This window comes from Lipotes vexillifer, unplaced genomic scaffold (assembly GCF_000442215.2).
Source record: "Lipotes vexillifer unplaced genomic scaffold, Lipotes_vexillifer_v1.1 scaffold830, whole genome shotgun sequence".
In the NCBI taxonomy this organism is placed as follows: Eukaryota; Metazoa; Chordata; class Mammalia; order Artiodactyla; family Lipotidae; genus Lipotes; species Lipotes vexillifer.
The window spans coordinates 1,027,896-1,053,310 of NW_006786980.1; the positions used below are offsets into that span (position 1 = coordinate 1,027,896).

Here is a 25,415-nt window from a genome sequence, read left to right on the forward strand (position 1 = left end):
AAACATTTAACAAGGATCTAAAAGAACTAAAGAGCAAACAAACAATGATGAACAACACAATAACTGAAATTAAAAATATTCTAGAAGGGAGCAATAGCAGAATAACTGAAGCAGAAGAACAGATAAGGGACCTGGAAAGATAAAATGGTGGAAATAACTACAGCAGAGCAGAATAAAGACAAAAGAATGAAAAGAATTGTGGATAGTCTCAGAGATCTCTGGGGCAACATTAAACACACCAATATTTCAATTATAGGGATCCCAGAATAAGAAGAGAAAAAGAAAGGGTCCGAGAAAATATTTGAAGAGACTATAGTCAAAAACTTCCCTAACATGGAAAAGGGAATAGTCAATCAAGTCCAGGAAGCACAGAGAATCCCATACAGGATAAACCCAAAGAGAAACACACTGAGACACATATTAATCAAACTGTCAAAAATTAAATACAAAGAAAAAAAACATTAAAAGCAGTAAGGGAAAAACAACAAATAACGTACAAGGGAATCCCCATAAGGTTAACAGCTGATCTTTCAGCAGAAACTCTTCAAGCCAAAAGGGAGTGGCAGGACGTATTTAAAATGATGAAAGGGAAAAACCTACAACCAAGATTACCTGTCAGGGATCTCATTCAGATTCAATGGAGAAATCAAAAGCTTTACAGACAAGCAAACAATAAGAGAATTCAGCACCACAAAACCAGCTTTACAACAAATGCTAAAGGAACTTCTTTAAGCAGGAAACACAAGAGAAGAAAAAGACCTACAGAAACAAACCCAAATCAATTAAGAAAATGGTAATAGGAACATATATATCAATAATCATCTTGAATATAAACGGATTAAATGCTCCAACCAAAAAATACAGAATGGATACAAAAACAAGACCTGCATATATGCTGTCCACAAGAAACCTACTTCAGACCTAGAGACACATACAGACTGAAAGTGAGGGGATGGAAAAAGATATTCCATGCAAATAGAAATCAAAAGAAAGCTGGAGTAGCAATATTCATATCAGATAAAATAGACTTTAAAATAAAGACTGTTGCAAGAGACATTAAATGACACTGCCTAATGATCAAGGGATCAATCCAAGAAGAAAACATAACAATTATAAATATTTGTGCACCCAACATAGGAGCACCTCAATACATAAGGCAAACACTAACAGCCGTAAAAGGAGAAATTGACAGTAACACAATAGTGGGGGACTTAACACCCCACTTACACCAATGGACAGATCAACCAGACAGAAAATAAATAAGGAAACACAAGCTTTAAATGACACAATAGACCAGGCAGAATTAATTAATACTTTTAGTACATTCCACCTGAAAGCAGAATAATACACTTTCTTCTCAAGTGCACATGGAACATTCTCCAGAATAGATCACATCTTGGGTCACAAATCAAATTGGAAAATTTAAGAAAATTGAAATCATATCAAGCATCTTTTATGACCACAACTCCATGAGATTAGAAATCAATTACAGGAAAAAAACAGTAAAAAACACAAATACATGGAGGCTAAACAATGCACTGCTAAATAATCAAGAGATCACTGAAGAAATCAAAGAGGAAATCAAAAAATACCTAGAAACAAATGACAATGAAAACACGAGGATCCAAAACCTATGGGACTCAGCAAAAGCAGTTCTAAGAGGGAAGATCATAACTGTTCAAGCTCACCTCAAGAAACAAGAAAAATCTCAAATGAAAAATTTAACCTTACACCTAAAGCAACTAGAAAAAGAACAAAGAAAACCCAAAGTTATTAGAAAGAAAGAAATCATAAATATCAGAGCAGAAATAAATGAAATAGAAACAAAGAAAATAATGGCAAAGATGAATAAAACTAAAAGTTGGTTCTTTGAGAAGATAAACAAAATTGATAAACCGTTAGCCAGACTTATCACGAAAAAAAGGGAGAGGACTCAAATCAATAAAATTAGAAATGAAAAAGGGGAAGTTACAACAGACACTGCAGAAATACAAAGTATCCTAAGAGACTACTACAAGCAACACTATGCCAATAAAATGGACAACCTGGAAGAAATGGACAAATCCTTGGAAAAGTAAAACCTTCCAAGACTGAACCAGAAAGAATTAGAAAATATAAACACATCAATCACAGGTAATGAAATTGAAACTGTAACTGATAATTTCCAACAAACAAAAGTCCAGGACCAGATGGTTTCACAGGCAAATTCTATCAAACATTTGGAGAAGAGTCAACACCTATCCTTCTCAAACTCTTCCAAAAAATTGTAGAGGGAGGAACAATCCCAAACTCGTTCTACAAGGTCACCAGCACCCTGATACCAAAACCAAAGATATCACACACACAAAAATTATAGACCAATATCACTGATGAACATGGATGCAAAAATCCTCAACAAAATACTAGCAAACAGAATCCAACAACACATTAAAAGGATCATACACCATGATCAACTGGGATTTATCCCAGGGATGCAAAGATTCTTCAATATATGCAAAACAATCAATGTGACACACCATATTAACAAACTAAAGAAAAAAAACCATATGATCATCTCAATAGATGCAGACAGAGTTTTGACAAAATTCAACACCGATTTACGATAAAAACTGTACAGAGAATGGACATAGAGAGAACGTACCTCAACATAGTGAAAGCCATGTAAGACAAACCTATAGCAAACATCACTCTCAATGGTGAAAAACTGAAAGCATTTCCTCTAAGATCAGGAACAAGACAAGGATGTCCACTCTTGCCACTATTATTCAACATAGTATTGGAAGTCCTAGACACAGCAATCAGAGAAGAAAAAGAAATAAAAGGAATACAAATTGGAAAAGAAGAACTAAAACTGTCACTGTTTGTAGATGACAGGATACTATACATAGAAAATCCTAAAGATGCCACCAGAAAACTACTAGAACTAATCAATGAATTTGGTAAGATTTCAGGATACAAAATTAATGCACAGAAATCTCTGACCTTCCTATACACTATCAACGAAAGATCAGAAAGTGAAATTAAGGAAACAATCCCATTTACCATTGCAACAAAAAGAATAATATATCTAGGAATAAACCTACCTAAGGAGGCAAAAGACCTGTACTCAGAAAACTATAAAACACTGATGAAAGAAATCAAAGATAACATAAACAAATGGAGAGATATACCATGCTCCTGGATTGGAAGAATCAATATTGTGAAAACGACTATATTACTCAAAGCAATCTGCAGGTTCAGTGCAATCCCTATCAAATTACCAATGGCATTTTTCACAGAACTAAAGAAAGAAATTTTACAATTTGCATGGAAACACAAAAGACCCTGAGTGGCCAAAGCAGTCTTAGGAAAGAGAAATGGAGCTGGAGGAATCAGGCTCCCTGACTTCAGACTATACTACAAAGCTACAGTAATCAAGATGGTATGGTAGTGGCACAAAAACATAAATATAGATCAATGGAACAGGACAGAAAGTCCACGCACATATGGTCACCTTATCTTTGACAAAGGAGACAAGAATAAACAATGGAGAAAAGACGGCCTCTTCAATAAGTGGTGCTGGGGAAAATGGACAGCTGCATGTAAAAGAATTAAATTAGAACACATCCTAACACCATACACAAAAATAAACTCAAAATGTTTTAAGGACCTAAATGTAAAGCCATACACTATAAAACTCTTAGAGGAAGACATAGGCAGAGCACTCTATGACATAAATCACAGCAAGGTCCTTTTTGACCCACCTCCTAGAGTAAGGGAAATAAAAGCAAAAATAAACAAATTGGACCTAATGAAACTTAGAAACTTTTGCATAGCAAAGGAAACCATAAACAAGACAAGAAGACAACCCTCAGAATGGGAGAAGATATTTGCAAGTGAAGCAACTGACAAGGGATTGATCTCCAAAATATACAAGCAGCTCATGCAGCTCAGTATCACAAAAAGAAACCATCCAGTCCAAAAATGGGCAGAAGACCTAAATAGACATTTCTCTATAGAAGATATGCAGATGGCCAACAAATACATGAAAAGATACTCAATATTACTAATTGTTGGAGAGATGCAAATCAAAACCATGGTGAGGTGTCACCTCACACCGGTCAGAATGGCCATCATCAAAAACTCTAGAAACATAAGGGGCTTCCCTGGTGGCACATTGGTTAGGAATCTGCCTGCCAATGCAGGGGACACGGGTTCAATCCCTGGTCCCGGAGGATCCCACATGCCGTGGAGCAACTAAGTCTGTGTGCCACAACTACTGAGCCTGCGCTCTAGAGCCCACGAGCCATACTACTGAAGTCCGCATGCCTAGAGCCCATGTTCCACAACAAGAGAAGCCACTGCAATGAGAAGCCTGCACACTGCAACGAAGAGTAGCCCCCACTCGCCGCAACTAGTGAAAGCCTGTACACAGCAACGAAGACCCAATGCAGCCAAAAATAAATAAATAAATTTAAAACAAACAAAAAAACAATGCTGGAGAGGGTGTGGAGAAAAGGGAACCCTTCTGCACTGCTGGTGGGAATGTAAATTGATACAGCCACTATGGAAAAGAGTATGGAGGTTCCTTAGAAAACTAAAAATAGAACTACCATATGACCCACTACTGGGCATATACCCTGAGAAAACCATAATTCAAAGAGATATGTTTACCACAATGTTCATTGCAGCACTATTTACAAAAGCCAGGACATGGAACCAACCTAAATATCCATCAACAGATGAATGGAGAAAGATGTGACACATATATACAATGGAATATTACTCAGCCATAAAAAGAACGAAATTGAATTATTTGTAGTGAGGTGGATGGCCCTAGAATATGTCATACAGTGAAGTAAGTCAGAAAGAGAAAAACAAATACCGTATGTTAATGTATATATATGGAATTTAAAGAAGTGGTACTGATGAACCTAGTGGGAGGGCAGGAACAAGGATACACAAGTAGAGAATGGACTTGAGAGCATGGGGGTGGGGGGAGGTTGAGATGAAGTGAGAGAGTGGCATGGACATATATACACTACCAAATGTAAAATAGCTAGCTAGTGGGAAGCAGCTGCATAGCACAGGGAGATCAGCTCAGTGTTTTGTGACAACCTAGAGGGGTGGGATAGGGAGGATGGGAGGAAGGCTTGGGAGGGAGGGGATATGGGGATGCATGTATACATGTGGCTGATTCACTTTGTTGTATGGTAGAAACTAGCACAACATTGTAAAGCATTTATACTCCAATAAAGGTGTGAAAAAAATAAATTAAAAAAAATATTGTGTTAGTTTCAGGTCTACTACATAATGATTTGACTTTTACATATATTATGAAATGACCAGCAGGATGTCTAATAGCAATCTGTCCCTATACAAAGTTATTATAATATCATTGACCATATTCCTTATGCTGAATACACATCCCCCTGGCTTCTTTAGAGTCTACGTATATGTGAGATCATGTGGCATTTGTCTTTTTCTATCTGACTTATTTTATTTAACCATAATACACCCTAGATCCATCCATGTTTTTGCAAATGGAAATGTGTAATTTTTATGGCTCCATAATAGTTCATTTTGTGTGTATATATAAAACATCTTCTTAATCCACTCCTCTATCAATGGACACTTAGGTTGATTCCAAACCTTGGCTATTGTAAGTGATGCTGCAATGAACATTGGAGTGCATATATCTTTTCAAATGTTTCTGGTTCCTTTGAATAAATATCCAGAAGTGGAATTGCCAGATCATATGGCAGTTCTAGTTTTAGTTTTTAAGGAAACTCCATACTCTTTTCCATAGTGGCTGCACCAATCTACAATCGCACCAACAGTGCACAAAGATTTCCTTTTCTCCACATCCTCGCCAACACTGGATATTGTCTTTTTGATGACAGCCATTAAGACAGGTGTGAAGGGACATTTCACTGTGGTTGTGACATGCATTTGCCTGCCTTTTAATGATGTTGAGCCTCTCTTCGTGTGTCTTTTGGCCATCTGTATGTCTTCTTTGGAAAAAATGTCTATTCAGGTTCTCTGCCTATTTTCTAGTTATTTGTTTTTCTGATGTTGGTTGCATTAATTCTTTGTATAGTTTGAATATTAACCCCTTAATTGATATATCCTTTGCAAATATCTTCTCACATTCAGTAGGCTGCCCTTTTCATTTTATTTATCATTTTCTTTGCTGTGGAAAAGCTTTCTCATTTTATGTAGTCCCGTTTGCTTATTTTTGCTTTTGTTTCCCTTGCCTGAGGAGACATATCCAAAAAACCCCAAAAAACCCAAAATATTGCTAAAACTGATGTCAAAGAGCATACTGCCTTTGTTTTCTTCTAGAAGTTTTATGGATTCAAGAGTTACAATTAAGTCTTTAATTCATTTTCATTTTATTTTTGCATATTGTGTGAGAAAGTAGTCCAGCTTGCTTCTTTTGCATGTAACTTTCCTGTTTCCCCAACACCATTTACAGAGGCAATCATTTCCCCATGATGTTCTTGCCTCCTTTGTCATAGATTAGTTGACCATATAAATGTGGGTATACTACTGGGCTCTCTAATCTGTTCCCTAGATCTATGTGTCTATTTTTGTGCCAGTGCCATTCTATTTTGATTACTCTAGCTTTGTAGTATAGTCTGAAGTCAGGGAGCCTGATTCCTCCAGCTCCACTTTTCTTTCTCAAGATTGCTTTGGCTATTTGTGGTCTTTTGTGTTTCCTTACAAATTAAAAAAAAAAATTGTTCTAATTCTGTGAAAAATGCCATTGGTAATTTAATAAGGATTGCATTGAATCTGTAGATTGCTTTCAGTAGCATGGTCATTTTAACAATATAAATTCTTCCAATTCGTGAACATGATATCTTTCCATTTGTTTTGTCATCTTCAATTTATTTCATCAATTTCTTATAGTTTTCAGAGTACAAGTCTTTTACCTCCTTGGTTAGATTTATTCCTAGCTATTTTATTCTTTTTGATGCAATTGTAAATGGGATTGCTTTCTTGATTTCTCCCTCTAAAACTTTGTTGTTTGGGCATAGAAATGCAACATATTTCTGTATATTAATTTTATATCCTGCAACTTTAATGAATTCATTTATTAGTTCTAATAGTTTTTGGTGGTGTTTTTCTATGTATAGTATCATGTTATCTACAGATAGTGATAGCTTTACTTCTTCCTTTCCAATTTGAATTTCTTTTATTTCTTTTCTTGTTTGATTGCTGTGTCTAGGACTTCCAATACTATGTTGAGTAAAAGTGGAGAGAGTGGGCATCCTTGTCTTGTTCCTGGTTTAGAGGAAATGATTTCAGCTTTTCACCGTTGAGTATGACATTGGCTGGACGTTTGTCATATATGGCCTTTATTATGTTTAGGTATGTTTCCCCTCTACCCACTTCACTGAGATTTAACATAAATAGATATTAAGTTTTGTCAAGAGCTTTTTCTGCATCTATTGAGATAATCATATCATTTTTATTCTTCAATTTGTTGATGTATATCACATTGATTTGCAGATATTGAAACATACTTGAATCCCTATGAAAAGTCCCACTTGATGATGGTGTATGATCCTTATAACATATTGTTGAATTTGGTTTGCTAATATTTGATTGAAGATTTTTACACCTAAGTTCATCAGTGATATTGGCCTGTAATTTTCTTTTTTTGCACCATCTTTGTTTTTGGCCTCAGGGTGATGCTGAACTTGCAGAATAAGTTCAGAAGTGTTCTTCCTCTTCAATTTTTTTGGAATATTTTGAGAAGAATAGGTGTTAACTCTTGTAAATGGTAGAATTCACCTGTGAATCTGTCTGGTCCTGGATTTTTGTTTCTTGGGTTTTAAAATTACTGATTCAATTTCAATATTGGTAATCAGTCTGTTCATATTTTCTATATTTCTCCTGATTTATATTTGAGAAATTGTGCATTACATGGAATTTATCAATTTCTTCTTGGTTGTGCATTTTATTGGTGTGTAATTGTTCATAGTAATCTCTTATGGTTCTTTATATTTCTGTGGTATCAGTTGTAGCTTCTCCTCTTTCATTCCTGATTTTATTGAGTCAGACCCTCATCTCTTTTTCTTGATGAGTCTTTCTAAAGGTTTATCAATTGTGTTTATCTTTTCAAATGACTAGCTCTTAGTCTCATTGATATTTTCTATTGTTTTTTTTTTAAGTCTCTATTTCATTCATTTCTCCTCTGTATTTATTATTTCTTTCCTTCTACTAACTTTGGGTTCTGTTTACTCTTCGTTTTCTAGTTTCTTTAGGTCTAAGGTTAGACTATTTACTTGGGATTTTTCTTCTTTCCTGAGGTAGGCCTGTACCACTATAAACTTCCCTCTTAGAATTGGTTTTGCTGAGTCCCATAGATGTTGGACCATTGTTTTTCCATTTTCATTTGTCTTCAAGTATTTTTCTTAATATCCTCTTTGACTTCTTCAGTGACCCCTTGGTTGTTTTGTAGCATATTGTTTAACCTCTAACTGTTTGCACTTTTGGCAGTTTTGGGGTTTTTTCCCTGTAGTTGAAGTCTAGTCTCATACATTTGTGGTCAGAAAAGATGCTGGCTATGATTTCAATGTTCTCAACTTTCTTTTGTGGCCAAGACGTAATCTATCCTGGAGAATGTTCCACGTGCACTTGAAAAGAATGTGTATCTGATGATTTTGGATGGAATGTTCTATATATGTTTAGTAAGTCCATCCGACTTATAGTTTAAGTCCAATGTTTCTTCACTGGATTTAAACTTGATTTTCTGTCTGGATGACCTGTCCTTTAATGTAAGTGGGAAGTTAAAGTACTCTACTATTGTTTTGTTACTATTTCTTTGTATGTGTTTGTTAGTATTTTCTTTATGTACTTAGGTGCTTCTAGTTTGGGTGCATATATATTTAAAATTGTTGCATAATCTTGTTGGATTGGTCCCTTTCTCACTATATAATGTCTTCTTTGTCTCTTGTTTCAGTCTCTGTTTTAAAGTCTATTTTGTCTGATATAAATTTTGTGACCCCAGATTTGTGTTTATTTCTATTTTCATTTTTTTCCATTCCCTCACTGCCAGTCTGAGTGTTTCTTTAGCTCTGAAGTGAGTGATTATAGGCAGCATATATATGCGTCTTTTTGTTTTTTTTTTTAAATCAATTCAGCCACTCTATGTCTTTTGATTGGAGCATTTTGGTTCATTTATATTTAAAGCAATTATAGATAAGTACCTTTTGCCATTTTGTTAATTGTTTTTTGGTTGTGTTTGTAATTCTTGTTTGTTCCTTCTGTTCTCTCTTCCTTTGTGATTTAATGACTATTTTTAGTGTTATGTTTGGATTACTTTCTTTTGTGTGTGTGGATCTATTATAGATTTTTTGTTTTGTTGTTACTATTAGATTCATATATAACAACATATATTCATATGTGGTTATAAGTTGATAGTCTCTTAAGTTCAAACACATTCTAACAACCCTGCATTTCTATTCCCCACCTCATATTTTACATCCTTTTGTTTTGTGTTTCTATATTAACTACTTATTGTGGATACAGAGGATTTTACTATTTTTGTCTTTTAACCTTCCTACTAGCACCTACTACCTTTACTGTATGTTTGCTTTTACCATTAAGATTTTTTTCTTTTGTAATTTTCTTATTTCTAGTTGTGGTCTTTACTTTTCCTCTTAGAAAGTCCCTTTAGCATTTCTTGTAAAGTCATTTTAGTGCTGCTGAACTCTTTTATCATTTGCTTATCTGTAAAACTGTTGATCCATCCTTTGATAGCCTTGCTGGATACAGTCATCTTGGTTGTAAGTTTTTTCCTTTCATCACTTTGTATATGTTGTGCCACTCCCTTGTGGCATGCAAAGTTTCTGCAGAAAAATCTGCTAATAGTCTTAGAGGAGTCCTCTTGTATGTACCTAATAGTTTTTTCCTTACTACTTTTAAGATTCTCTCTTTATTTTTAATTTTTGCCATTTAAATGATAATGTGTCTTGGTGTGGTCCTCTTTGGGTAAATGTTGTTTGGGACTTTCTGATTTCCAGACCTGGAAGTCTGTTTATTTCTTGTTAGAATGTTTCAGTTATTATTTCTTCAAATATGTTCTCTGTTTCTCTCTGTCTCTCTTTATTTGGGATCCCTATAATGAGAATGTTACTATACTTGATGTTGTTGCAGATGTCCCTTAGGCTATCCTCACTTTTTTTAAATTCTTTTTTTCTCTTTCCTGTGCTGTTGGGTGGTTTCCACTACCCTGTTTGCAGATCACTGATCCATTCTTCTGAATCCTCTAATCTGCTGTTGACTTCCTCTGGTGTAATTTTTCATTTCAACTGCTGTATTCTTCAGTCCTGTTTAGTTCTTCCTTATATTTTCTACCTTTTTCTTAAAATTCTGTTTTCATCCATTCTTCTCCAGAGTTCATTGAGCATTGTTATGGTCATTACCTTGAACTCTATTGGGCATACTGCTTATCTTCACTTTGTTTAGAGTTTTTTCTGAGATTTTGTCTTGCTCCTTCATTTGGAATGTATTTCTCTGTCTCCTCATTTTGCCTAATTCTCTGTGTTTATTTATATGTGTGAGGCATGTTCCTGATCTTGGAGGAGTGACCTTATGTAGGAAAAGTCTATGGGACCCAGCAGCATGCTCCCCTCTGTAGGATCTATACACCAGATCTATATGCTATAAGGGTGCCCATCTTTTGTAGCAAGGCCAATTACTGTGGGTGCACTGGTAGGTGGGGCTGGCCCCCCACCTGGTTGACTATCAGACTCTGTCTCATGCAGAGGCTGTCAGCCACTGGTGGGCAGGACCAAGTCCTGGGGCAGCTGGCTGCAGGGCCCAAGGGTACCTGTGCTGGTGCTGTCCCACCCAGGAACAGGGCCAGGTCCCATTGTAGGAGCTGTGGGGGCTGGTGGGGCCTGGGGTTGGTGCTGTCGAGGGTTGGTAAGCTTCTGGTGCTAATAAGCTATAGGGAGAACTCCAAAGTGGCACTTGTCTCTTATAATGGCTGGCACCAGTATCCATGTCCCCAGTTGACTCCTGCCTCTCTGGGAGGTTCACAAAGATCAGCAAGTCAGTCTAACCCAGACTTCTTTCTAATTACTGCCTCTGCACTGGGACATGGAGGAAGTGAGAATTTTTGTGTGCCTTTTAAGAACAGAATCTCTGTTTCCTATAGCCCTCTGGCTTTCCTGTACACAAGCTACACTGGACTTCTAAGTCAGACATGCTGGGGGAATTATCTTCCAAGTCCCAGGCTGGGCAGCCCAACTGCCCCTTCATTCTTGTCCTTTTGATCATTAGGAATAAAATATGCATAAACATAAATTTTATCTGGTATTTACACAGTAGGCCAAAAATTTTGTCTGTATTTACTTCTCACTAGAAGTGAAAGAATGTTCATTAATTTATATACTTAATTGTGATTTACCATTTCAAGATAAAGTGGAATAGAGAGATCTTGACCTTGCTGGTCCATACAAAGCTTAGAGGAGTATTAATCTTATTTAAAAGCATCTTATAAAGCAAGTTATGCACTACTGACCAATACAGCGTGGGATTGACTGCCATCTCCCATCCTTGCACACAAGTTCTTCTTCATCTTCAACTAGATAATTTTCTTGACAGAGAATAGATATTTTTTCTCCATCCTGATATGTCACTGTAGTTGTCATATTTCGAGAATTGGGAATCTGAGGTGGGGGTGGGCATGATTGTATTTGTGCTTCTGAAAATATTAAAATTAGATTTCTTGATTAAAAAACATAAGTTAAAAATATTAAAGGAATAATTTTCAATAAATAGAAAGCTCTAATAATATATCATAAATGATTAAACAATATTAGACTCAATTATACTCTTAAGCTTGTTTAGCACTTTAATATATCACACTTGGTTTACAGTGTCATGGTCTTCCTTGCAGGTTCTTCCTTCTGTTCTTTCTGTGGTCAATCTTGCATAATTTACATAAAATCGATTTTAATTACTTCTAACCTTTAGGATGTTCTAAGTGAATTGCTCACTCAATTACAGGCACTAAGTAAAAACTGATATCAGGGTATTTTTTTTACAGATATTGGTGATTAGATGTATTGGAATCAGCTTAAAACCCCCACAAGATTTTTTCCCAGTGGAAGCAGATTAGCCAGAGGAAAAATTACACTTAGTTAATGATCGATTAATTTGATGCAGAGTCTTGGCCAAGGTAAGAATTAGATATGTTCACTGGGATTTATAGTATACTGTTTACAGTTCAGAACTCTTCTGGAGGTACAATTTACTAGCTTTCCTGTGTTGTTAAGAGATATACAGATTGATGAAATACACCTGGCTTAACGGATTTGACAACCTGGCTTTAGTTACGTGACCAGCAGGGTATAAAAGACCCCTCTGTAAACTGTGTCTGAGTCCCATAAAATTGAGATACCTCAGATATATATTGGCAGTTCATAATTTGAAGACAAAGCCTGTCCTGCTCAACTGAGGGAAGACTCTGCATGACTATACCTGGAAGATTTTGGACCTCTCTGTGACTTCTTGATTTTGCTTTCTCCTGCCATACTGCATTTTTATTTCATTAGAAGCCATATGCAAGTATATACTGGAAAGTCTTGTAAATCCTTTCAATTGTTCAATATTTTGTATCAAATTCAGGGAAATATTTGACTGAATACACTTCATTCATGCTAACTAATATCATCAGATTTTCTACTTCGCTCTACATCAATAGAAGTATTTTATATTTCATCCAAAATATTTTTCTTATTTCTGTTTTAACTATCTTGACATTTTTTTAATGTATTTTCAAGAATTTATTTTCTTTTGTGTCTGATGTTTAACTACTTTTGTCCTAATAATATTAATCTGTACTTCTTAATAAGTCTTGCAGAAGTTGGTCTATCCACTACATTTCCCTATAAACTGAATTCATATCCTGTAAATCAGCTATTTATGATTTTTTAGCTTATTATAATAATTGATATTTTAATTTTTCTTTCCTTCTATGTTCTTTGGGTGTATGTTCTTTTCTAGATTCTAGATTGTACTTCCTATTACTGTAAGTTTGTTCCTTGTTTTGTAATGCATGTTTTAAACTACAAATATCTTTGTTTTTGCTGTATCCCATAGATTTAAAAGTATACTGTTTTCCTTTACATTTTACTTCATTTAATGTATTTTCTGTTAGTAAACCACCGAAAATGGGGTTTTTTAGTTTAGGGATTTTTGACATGTGTGAATAAGATGTGTAGCTAGCTCTCTTTTAATTTTATATTTGCTTTTACTTTAGAGAGAATAATTTAAGGACATTGATTACTTGAAATTTGTTGGGAATTCCTTTATTATATGAAAGTAATAAATTGTTTTAAATTAATTAACTGTATTTAAATAAGCTAATATAGATTTCTAGGCAAGGTGTATTTCAAGAGCTATAAAGAAACATTGTATAATTATAAAAGTTAATTCACAAGGACTAAGCAACCATAAATGTATAATGTATCTAAAAATATGTCAAATAAATGAAGCAAAGACGGACAGAGCTAAAAGAAGAAATAGACAAATCCATAATCCTAGTTAACAATACTGATAGCCTTCTTACTCTGACTGATAGAACAACTAGAAAAAAACATTTTAAGACATAGATAAATTTTTAGAACACTAGGAACCACTTTAACCTGATCTAGCAACTAGATTATACATATGCTTTATATGAAAAAGGAAATACCACAATGATAGGCAATATGTGGTGCAATAAAGAAACAACAAATTTCAAAATACTGAAAAATTACACAGTGTGTTCTGTGACAATTGAATTAAATTAGAAATCAATAAGAATAGATTATCTATGCAAACACCCATGATACTCATCAAACTGTATACATTAAATATATTCAGCTCTCTATATAAAAATTATACCACAATAAAGCTCTTAAATGGAGAATAAATTATTTAGAAAAATGTAAATATTTGGGAATTAAACAACAAACTTCTAAACAACTGCCATGTCAAAGAGGAAGTCATTAGGAATATTAGAAAATATTCCACATAGAACTAAATGAAAGTAAATTGGATGTATTTATAATTTTTTGAGACACAGCTAAAGCAGCACTTAGAAGGGAAAAAGGTAGTTTTACAGGTTTACATTTAGAAAGTAGGATGACTTAAATCAATGTTTTAATTTTCTATCTTAAGAAATGAGAGAGTAAAATTAAAATCAAGAAATTATAAGGAAGGAGAATTAAGTCCACAAAAGAGAGAAAATTGAGAAAGATGAATAGAAAAGAGAAAACAGAAAATTAACAAAGCTAAAAATTAGAGAAGAGAGGAAATGGAGAAAATTAAGAGTGTTAAAATTGGTTATTTGAAAATAATAATATTGAAAAACAAAACTCTTGGGAGAAGATCAAAATAAAGGAGAGAAACAACTATCAATACCAAGAACGAAAGAAGTGAGATCACTAAATATACTGTAGAATTAAAAGAAAAATAGAATGTTAAGTGACTATTAGAAAGAATTTTACATCAATCAATTTCATAAATTAGGTAAAATGGAGACATTTCTTGAAAAATACAACTTTCACACCTTGATAAAAGACAATATCGAAAATGTAAATAGCACACTCCCTATTGAAATTGAATTCTTCATCAAGGGAAACTGCCAAAAAAAGAAAACTACATATCAGATGACTTCACATGTAAATTCAAAATTTTTTAGAACTATGTGTTTTACGCTTAAGACATTACTGGAAAAATAGAAGCATAAATAAATAAAGAGACATACCATGTTTATGATGTGAATATTCAATATGGTAAAGATGTCAATGCTCCCTAATTTATTTCTCATTATAAAGCCATCCCTTTCCATATACAAACAAATATTTTATAACAATTAATAAGCTTTCCCTGAAATTTCTGTTAATGTAAAGACCAGAATAACTAAAACAATTTTGAGTAGGAGGAACATACTTGGAGACTACATATCAGACTTCACAGACTTCAAGTCTACTATAAAGCTAGTTACAAAGGCAATTTTGCAGGAATAAAGATAGACAAATAGATAAATGGACTGAATAGCAAGTCCAGAAATAAATCAACACTTCCATAGTCAATTGATTTTCATTTCAGTCTTTTCCACACATATTGCTAAAACAATTGGCTATCCATACATAAAAAAATCAACTCCTATTTTATGCAATACTTAAATGTTATTGTAAGATGGATAATATACTTAAATATACATACTAAAATTATAAAGCTTCTAGAAGAAAATGTAGAAGAACACATGTACTTCACTGCCTCTATATATTATTTGTTTCCTTAAAGATGCAGTTGTGTAGCAAGTTCTCTTTTAATTTTATATTTGCTTTGAGGACATTGATTACTTGAAATTTGTTGGGCATTCCTTTATCATGTGAAAGTAATAAGTTGTTTTAAATAAATTAACTATATTTAAATAAGCTAATATAGACTTGCAGACAAGGTGTGTTACAAAAACTATAAATAAATATTTTATAATTATAAAAAAGTAAATTCACAAGGACTAAGCAATCATAAATGTATCATGTATAATATACAGCACACATTGTATATTGCCATGGCAGTTGTTTAGAAGTTTGTTGTTTAATTCCCAAATATTTATGTTTTTCTAAATAATTTATTCTCCTTTAACAGCTTTAGTGTGGTATGACTTTTACATAGAGAACTGTATATAAGAAAGAACTATAAGATGTTGAACACTAGATAGTAGATTTGTTTTTATATTGGTTTGAAGCTACTTTCTGTATATTATAGGCTTGTAGAAATTGGTAAAAATATTGAGGATAGTGAGTCAAGGTGTCCTACAGTTAGGGAAGAGAGATACAGATGTGATAGTAAAAAACTGAAATGAGCCTATTCAATTGGAATTGGTGGTGTCAATATGATTCAAGACTTTTTAAGATAGCTATAGATACACAAACAGATAAATAGATGACTTGATAGATACATAAATATATATAAATAGATAGATACATAGATTGATACATAAATAGATACGTGAATAAACACATAATAGTTCAGCATAGACATAAGCACATTTATGTGTAATGTAAGAAATCAAAAGCAATGGTTTTCCCATGCTAATGAGCACATCTACTGCCCGGATGTTAATTTAAAGCCACCAAGGCTCTGGGTGTTGTGTCATATAGCTGACTAATGCACATGATACAATTAATATTTAGAAACAGTGTTTTGGTTTGTTTCTAAATTACCTTTCAGATTGAAAATTATTTGTAATGATAAATAACTAAATTTCCTTGAAAGACACAAAGATACTACTTTTACAAGTTAGAAAGAAATAGAATACATTTTTGAAAACATTATAAAGAAGAGTTTACCTTCTTTGCAGGTTACTTCAGGATCCCATCTTCCATTTATACAGATTGTGTGTTTGTATTCTGATTTTCCTCGACATTTGTAACTTTTGCTGCTGTTATGGTCAAATTCAATCTTATCCGATGGATTTCCCTCAGATGGAAATGTTTTTAACCATTTACACTTCTTAAGTTCCTCTGTTGCTATAAAATGAAAATATTCCCTTGAAAAGACTAATTCTAAGAACCAAATAACAAATACAATAAATAGCTATGAAGTCAGTAATATAATGAACTTACAATTTATGCCTACAAATTCCACCAACCAAGTTATTACTGATCAAATTGCATGAAATGGACTATTATATATGAACCTGAGTCCTGCATGCAGTTTTTGAAATTTCAGAGAAAATATCTATCCAAAAGACATTCTGCATTTTGGATTGGAACATTTTTGCATGATCTACATAGTGAATAGTCATCGTATGAATAATCGGGTTCCAAACTTGAAACATGTGCAAATGTTCACATTCATTTGTTTTTAGATCTCAAGCATTTCTGCATTGCTTTTAATTCACAACCTTAAAACATTAAAATAAAAACAATTATGTGTGGACATAGAATATCAAGTTGCTAATTTATATATATTTTTTCAAGAAAAGTAATGAAACATAATAAGAAAAGTACATCTAAGGGTTTTTTTAATAGAATCTTAATTTTTAAGCAGATCTTTTGAATGATCACCAAAAAATAACAAATACTTGGAATAAAAAAGTGGGTACTTAAAGTTAAAACCTGTTTTCTGTATATACACGTAGAGTCTCTGAGAAGCTATATTATACACCAGGTCATTCTATGATCCAATATAATGCCATAATAACAATTTTTTTTCTGGCTCCAGAAAAAAAGTTAAATATGGACTAAAAAAGGCTTTTATATAGCTACCTATTTCAAAAAATCAATGCAGGTGGAAGTCCTTTTTGAATATGACAAAATATCAGTATAGGTCTTTGGTAGTATTTGTTATGATTTGTTAGTGATAAGAGTCAAGTGAGGATAACAGAATAAATAAAAGTCGAGTAGTTGACTATCGAAAAGTAATGATTTGAAAATGCAACCCTGAAAAAATAATATGAAATAAGGAGATGAATTCAAAACACACTAGAGGCTTGAGAATCAGCCCTATTTTTAGGATTTGTTCAGAGTGTTGAGGGAGACAAAGCCGATAGTATTCTTCAGGGAATGGTAACCGAAGGAAGATGTATACTCAAAAGGAGCAGTGGTGGCTGCTGTCGTCATCCTATGATTGACTGGTTTCTGAAAGGAAAGCAAACTTATTTATTAGGAGAAAATAAATATAGTAAGAAGAATGAAAAGCTAGACTAGACAGAGTTACAAAATAAACACTGAGAGGAGAAAATTGGAATAAGGTCTATTATAGCTGAGAGGGATTATGTTAAACTGAATACAGGTAGAGGATTAACCTTTGCAAGGAAAACTCTGAGATCAGGGGAGTAATAATTGAAGCACATGTTTTGGTGTAAGGTAGAATGAAAAGTTAATGAGGCGAGGTCATTTGTAGAGATGGAAGAGGATAAAGATGAGGTTTGGTGAAGAACTGGCAATACCTTGGACTGGACTGTGTTTAGTAAAAATGTAGGGAGTAATAAACAATGAAATTTACTGATTAACTTAATAAGCTCCTATTGAATATCTCCTATCTGTCAGCCAGTCTTTTGATATTGGCAATATAGCAGTGAACAAAACAGGTATGAATCCCTGCTCTCATGGAGCCTGAGCCTAAGCTCTACCTTCTTGGAATAATTAATGACTAGAAATCTGATGAATAAATAAGACCGGGCATCCAGGGCTCTCTTTGAATGCAGGATCCAGGAAAACTCCAGGAAAGAAGTCATCTAAGGGAAAAGTGAACGGAGATAGCTAAGATTCTCCCAGTCAGTCATCAAAGATTTGGCCATCCAAAGGTCAGGATGATTCACTTACAGTGAAATGCATCAGTCAGGGCAGGTTCCTGGCCCCAGCCCAAGGGCCTCCTGTGACTGAGTTACCTACTGACTGGGAGGGCCTGAGCCCACCTTCCCTCCAGCACGTTAACTTCTTTTTGCTGCATTTGAAACCGACTGAGAAATCATCATTGTTAGAAGTTTTGAGAGAGGCAAGATTCCTAAAGGAATGCATGAAATGAGTATTTTCTTAGCTATATTTCCTTGTTTTAAAGGTCCTAAAAGAAAGAGTATCATATAAAAACAAAACTGGTATTTCTGCAGAGATAGTTGTATTTTCCTGGTAACTAGTACTCATATTTTAATCATGTGAATATCAGTAAGATTTAGCTTCACACTTGTAAAGATAAACAATGTTAATATCAGGACAGAAAGATTCATAAAACTCTCTTCTGGTTTATACTTTTCCTCTTCAGACATATATTGAATTATAAACAACAAATGTTGGGAATCATTATAATTTAAGCTGACATTTTCAAGGATAACTCTAAATTTCAACAATGTGGCTGCAAATGTTAAATGTCAATTTGAGAAGTGCATTCTCACCAATGCACTGAGGAGGTTGGGTCCACTTTCCACTAATACATGTGACTGATCTGGGTCCAATCATTGTAAATGCTTCTCTGCAACTGAACTCTACCAAGTCTCCATGGTGATAGAGAGGGGCAGAACGGTTGACATAGCCGCGGTCAAGTTCCGGTATATCTCCACAGGTACTCTTCTCCTCTGGAAAATTTCACAAAAATATGTTCGTCTTTATCATTTAAGTTTGTATAAGAATACAAATAAAAGTGTTGGCTTACCTTTAAATATTACTATTTTTAATACTTTACCAATACACACGGGCAAAGCTGTCCATTGTCCATCAACACACTGAATTTTGTGAGAGCCCTTCATCAGAAATCCAGGATTGCAGACATATTCCACCACCTCACTGTGTCCATATTCTTCTCTCTGTGTTTCTTTAACTTCCCCACTGAGCAGTTGAGGAGGTGGAGCACACGATTTTACTTGCCCTACAGTAGACATGCTGTGTAAATAATGGTCACGTGGTCTATTTTACAGCTTAAAAATCCAGCTATTGCAGAGATTTTTTGTTAGCTTATTATTTATTACATAATTTATTTTAGCATTCTTAAACAATGAAAAAACAATGGTGTTTACACCAGACTCTGCTTCCTAGTTCTATTACTCATCCTGAGTAATATTGGAAGTCTATGTAAGCCCAGAAAACATGTTCAATAATCCAGATACCCTAAACAGGTATGCAAACCAATTAATAAATATGGGTGTGTAAATTATAGCAATATTCTTATTCCATGGAAACATTGTATCAAAACTTTTGGAAAAAATATTATCCTTTGAAACAAGCATTTGATCAAGTTTTAACTTTTATTCCAGCCATACATATGATTGAATTGACTATAAGCTACTTGAACATTGTTTAGACACACTTGATGACACTTAAGGTAAGTCCCACATTATATAAAATGTCCAATATTAATGGTGGAATTGTAGGCAAAAGGAAAACTAACAAGAAATCCTGCTAGTGTCAGGTTCCTTATACATATCTGTGGATACTTCCACCACACATTTCAAGAAGCAACTGGAGATTAATTTCTTAAATAAGGAAAACTGTTTTATCTACAACCCAACACTTGTCCTTGGTGGGTATACCTCTGGCTTAATGCATTAGATTATAGATGCACTGGAAGCAGACAGAAAATTAAGAGAGGAAAGAAATGGTTGATGTCTAAGGTTTTAACTCTTGTTCAGCAGCTGTAAGATAAATATTTACCTTTACATGTTGGAAGATTAGGGGACCATCCAAAGTGGTAGCACTGAATTGAATCTGCTCCAACCATAATACGTCCTTGTATGCAGGAGAATTTCAACACATCTCCAAATCTATAACTGTCTTTCTTGGGATTAGCATCTAAATTGTTTTCCATTTGTGGAATACTGCATTCTCTTTCTATAGAAAGAGACAAATAATTTAGTGAGAATATACAACTAATCATTGCCAAATAAATATTATATGTGTCATGTAAAAATGAGATGCTGGGTACTCCATGCATATACAGAGGGGCAGCACATAAATGCTCTTCCTTGAAAAACATTACATATTAGGTTTTATACACCCTCTCCATTCATATAGGGCTCTTTGAGAAATAATAAGGTATTGAACAGCAACGTATGTGTCCTGATAATTTATTTGTTAAGTCAGCTTGTTTGAACTGGATATGATTTTATCACTGACATTTATAAAATTTAATGTTGCTTTTTCTGTCTCAAAATGTAAAAAGATTCTCTCATGTTAAAGGAAACGAATGCTACAATTTTTAAATTGCACACAAATGAAAAATGGTATTTTTAAAAATATAATTGGGAAACCAGAACACACAAGGGAGACATTCCTCATGTATTTGAGTTACAGGAACATTAAAAAATCCCTTAATTTTACAAGTGTGGAAATCAAACTGAAACATGATCAAATTGAAACATGAAACAAAATGAGGAACATGTTCAAGGCCACAGAGATAGGCATATTCTAGGTGTCATGATTATGTATATGATATACAAGTATCTGTTCTTATTGTACCTATGAATGATCTTACTATTAATATATTTATAATTATTCTGACTCAATTTAGAAATGTGTAAAATTATACCCCCAAATTTATAAAATGTATGAAATTTGTGACATTGCTACAAATTATGAAAAATTGCATTTTTCTTATTTGGAGTCTTCCTATCTTGTTAATTAATTTATAAAATTCAAAACTGGAATTTGAAAATTAGAATTTCACCAAAATGAAAATTCATACTGTCTGAAAGTCAAGTCTTAACACATAGTCATAAAGTTAGATGTAAGTTAACTATTTTTAAAAGTAATATCACAAAAAATAACTCAAAAAATAGTTTTCGTTTTGTGTTAATATTGAGTTTTGTAGCTTAGTTGAGAAGGTCACGCTTGATGAGAACAGTTGAGATTCCTTTCTGAAAATTCTACTCCAAATTTCCACATAGCAATACTTTTATTGGTATGTGTCTGTGTTTATATATTTTGTGCTTATATACAATTCCTATTTTATCATATTGTGAAAAATGCTGCATTAACAATAACATCGGTTGTAGGCTATTTTCCAACTGCTGTCTTCACATAAAGACAGTAACTTTAAGAAAGCCATGATCATGTTAAGAGCCTCCCCCTTTACTTAGGGTAAGCTCCAAACACTTTACAATCCATTCCTTGCCTACACTTCCAATGTCATCTATCTGCCCCTGGAGTTGGAGTCAATACAGAATTTTAAAAATAGGTCAATTTCTTTGCTGCCTCGGCTGTTGCACAGACCCTTATCTCTATGCTGAATGAATGGTTTCCAACTTTTCTTTGCATAGATGTCTTCCTGTAGGAACTAGAGCCTTCAGTCCTCTCCTATTTTCTAAGCACTTGGATTCTTTTGTTCTTCGAATACAGTTATTCGGAAAATATACTAGAAATATTTTACCTTTTGGTTCATTATTTACCTTAATTATTTGCTGTTTTTTCACAGTGGAACGAAAGCTCTTGAAAGGCAGATCCCCTGTTTGTATCTTTCACCATTTTCTCTTAGCCTACTTCTAGGACATATTAGGTGTTTGTTGACAGCCTGAAAAGTGAAATTTGTGCCCAGAACACTGTTGAACAAGCCTGTCTCATTTCCGTTATAAATTCACTCTGTGTGTCTGTCTGAAATCTCTATTTTTAATCTTTTCTACTCTGCCTAGTGCTCTTTCTCATCCTTCCCCTGTGCACCACTTAATCTCACATGACTTTGTCTCCTACCTCAAAGGAAAATAGAAACCATCAGCGACTGCTTCTTTTCAGCATTAGATTTACACATCCATTTTCCTTCCTTCCTCCTGATAGGAAGTTGGAAGTAGAGCTGTTGCCACCAAAGCCCAGGATTTTCTCAGCAGCGCTGGTTCCTTTCCCTTCTCCTTCACAGGGAACTTCCTGTGTTCAGTCTCTGCCTGCTCCCCTCTCTAGCATATCCTCTTCAGCGTTCAACACACTCTCATCTTTCCCATTAAAACAATTCTTTATTCAGTGCATAATTCCCCTAGCAATATATCCTGAACCTCCTCTTCTCTGCCACAAGCAAATCTTTTGAAAGAGTTATGTCCACATGTTGTGTTAAGTTTCTTATTAATCATTTTTTCAGCAGGTTCTTTGTAGGTTTTTCCCTGTCTGCTCCATCCAAAACCATCTCTGTTGCAGTTTTTGTTGGCCTCTATGTAGCCAAATCCACCACATTTTTACAGTCTTCTAACTGGACATGTCTACTGAATTAGAAATATTCACCACTCTAACAATCATAATAATGTAATTAGATGACAATTTCCTTGATTTTATTGTATGGCAGGCATTATGGCAAGAACTTTATATGAATAATTTAGTCCAAAATCCTTTGAAATATTAGAACATTTGTAATTACTAATCCATTTTACAGATTAGGCAGCGTGAACAAAGCTTCAAATAGGCTTGGTTGTTGCCCTAAGATACATGCCTAGCAAACTGTAGAACTGGAATTAGAACCCATCCAGGCTGACTCCACAGGATTCACCATTAGTTGATCTATTATACTTGCTTTACCTTTACACATTTTCTTCTCTCCACATCTATGAAACATTCATTTCTAAGTTTTTCCCCTAAATTCTCTGGGTTCTCCTTTTTCCTATCTACTTTGCCATCTATTCCTCTTTGTCTGACACCTAAATGCTGGAATGCTTCAGGGCTCAGTCTTGATCTCTCTTCTGTTTTCATTCTACATTCTTTCCCAATGTGATATCATTATTTATAGGGTGATAATCTCACAGGTGTATCTCCTGGTTAGATCCATGTATTCAACTCTGTAGTGGATATATCCAATTTTTATGGTCCATGGGCAGCCCAGTCACAATGTGTTCAAGTCAAAAGTTGCCGTGTTCTTCCCAAAGTGTTCTCTCTCCTGCCACTAGCACCTGACAAAGTCATTTCCATTTACCTGCTTGCTTATGAAGCAATGGAGAGCAAGCACGCGAGTCCCTTGACTTTTTGCTCTTTTCGACATCCACCATTTAGTGACGTTATCTGTGTTTTCTACCAACAAAATATATCTCAAATCTATCCTCTGCTGTGCATCTCTTCAGTCATAACCTTATCTAATCCCCACTCTTTCTCACCCTACATGGCTTCCTGAAAAAAAAAAAAACTTTCAAGAATCCAAATAAAATTATATCATTCCTTTCCTTAAAATTCCTTATGACTTTTCATCAATCATAAAATTAATCCAAATGTGAACATTCCCTGAAGTAACCTGGATAATCTTTCCTTTGCCTCCTATCCAGGCTCAGCTCATAAAATTCTCCCACACCTTGAGTAGAATCCATTAACCTTGGTATTTCCCAAATAGTGTTTTGTTGCCAAAGCTTTGCATATACTGTTCCTTTGGCTTGGAACATTCAACATCCATTCAGTTGGCCAGAGATTGAAGCCCTGTTTCTAGCCCTGGAGAAAAGACAGCTGATTGGCAAACATGAAAGAGATTCATGTCACTGTCCTCAGAACTTGTCACGGTGGGAAAATAAAGAGCTCCTCGCAGTACCTGCAGAAATTAATACTCAAGCTAGGAGGTATAGAGCAGAAACTCAGGAGCAAAATAGTTGAAGAGGTTGTAAGACACTGTCATTTTGGTAATGAGTGAGTCTTTGGACTTCAAAATTTCCCCTCCACCCAGTTTACATTAAAGCAGAAGGAGACATCTTGATTTTAATCACCATGCCTTCATAATGACTCTAGATCAGTCAAATTTGGTAAAAATAAAACATTTTTGATGATTATTGTTAATTATGTTCATCTTGAAAAGAATAACAGCTGAAAAGGAGTTCTTACCATAACATGCAGGTTTATCAGACCAGCCATTTTCACCACACACTATGGAGCCTGTGGTTTGTCCATCTTGGTTCTCATGCCCATCAAGGCATTCGTAATCCAGGCTGTCATTGAGCTTAAACCATGTGCCATCACTTCTGGCTCTGGCATTCTCAAATACTGGCATATCACAGGATTCTAAGGGATAATGGAATAAAAATATTTCATTTCTAATATTGTTTAGTGGGCAATCTGATTAAGTCTCATCTCAAGGGGAAAGGGGGTTTTACCAATTAGTATGTGCTAATAAATTATGATGCAAAAATAATCCAAGAATACCAGTGATAGATCACTGTCCTGGAATAGTTACTCAAAATGAAAAAAATACGTTTCTGTTATTGTTTTTTTTTTTTTTTTTGTCTGCAACACACGGCTTGTGGGATCTTAATTCCCTGACCAGGGATCAAACCTGTGCCCCCTGTAGTGGGAGTGCAGAGCCCTAACCACTGGATCGCCAGGGAATTCCTGAAAAAATATGTTTCTACACAACATTTTTCTCAACACTTAATGTCTCTGAAATATTTCTTTTATGAACATTTTTCTCAATTTAATTATACTTATGCATTTTTCCCAGGCTAGTAATAAAATAAGCCATCACAGATGTATGGTACTATTTTTGTAACAGCATTTTCTGAATTAATATGCTGAACTTATTAGCAGTTGTGACATATATGCCAGAGAAAAATTGATTAATTGAAAAAAAGAGTAATTTTCAACAAGTAAATTTTTAAACATTCTATAGAATTCTACTTTAAAACACACTAATATTTAAATTCATATGCCGATTTTGCTTTCCCAAATATATTTCTAATGGTTGTGTATTCTTTTATATTCATCAAGGTTGAATGCAGAAGTAGCTCCATTATTTATAACAAGTTACAAGAAAGTAAAATGTTTCTTTACAAGAAAGTAAAATTGAACAGTATCAATTTTCACTAACACTGTAATAGAGTGATGTTAATAAAGGTTTAAATAATTAATCTCAAATTTCATAATGTGTTATGTAGCCAGCTAGCTTAAAACTTTAAAAAATTAAAGCAAAACTATACTAGTAAAAACAAAAGTAATAGAGAAGTTTTCTCTTCCATGAAAAGAGTGTTAGAATGGAAA

General features: G+C 34.2%; 1 protein-coding gene across 1 annotated transcript in view; it reads right to left on the reverse strand.

The window, feature by feature from the left end:
• LOC103085808 (complement factor H-like) overlaps positions 1-25,415 on the reverse strand; it is an 82,499-nt gene that overhangs the window by 9,644 nt on the left and 47,440 nt on the right. The window contains exons 12-17 of the mRNA XM_007459666.1: positions 24,267-24,443; positions 20,148-20,324; positions 19,183-19,365; positions 18,896-19,075; positions 16,350-16,529; positions 11,522-11,704 (exon numbers count right to left, since the gene is read on the reverse strand). Of these exons, the coding sequence (XP_007459728.1) occupies positions 11,522-11,704; positions 16,350-16,529; positions 18,896-19,075; positions 19,183-19,365; positions 20,148-20,324; positions 24,267-24,443 (1,080 nt within the window). The remainder of the gene's footprint in view (positions 1-11,521; positions 11,705-16,349; positions 16,530-18,895; positions 19,076-19,182; positions 19,366-20,147; positions 20,325-24,266; positions 24,444-25,415) is intronic.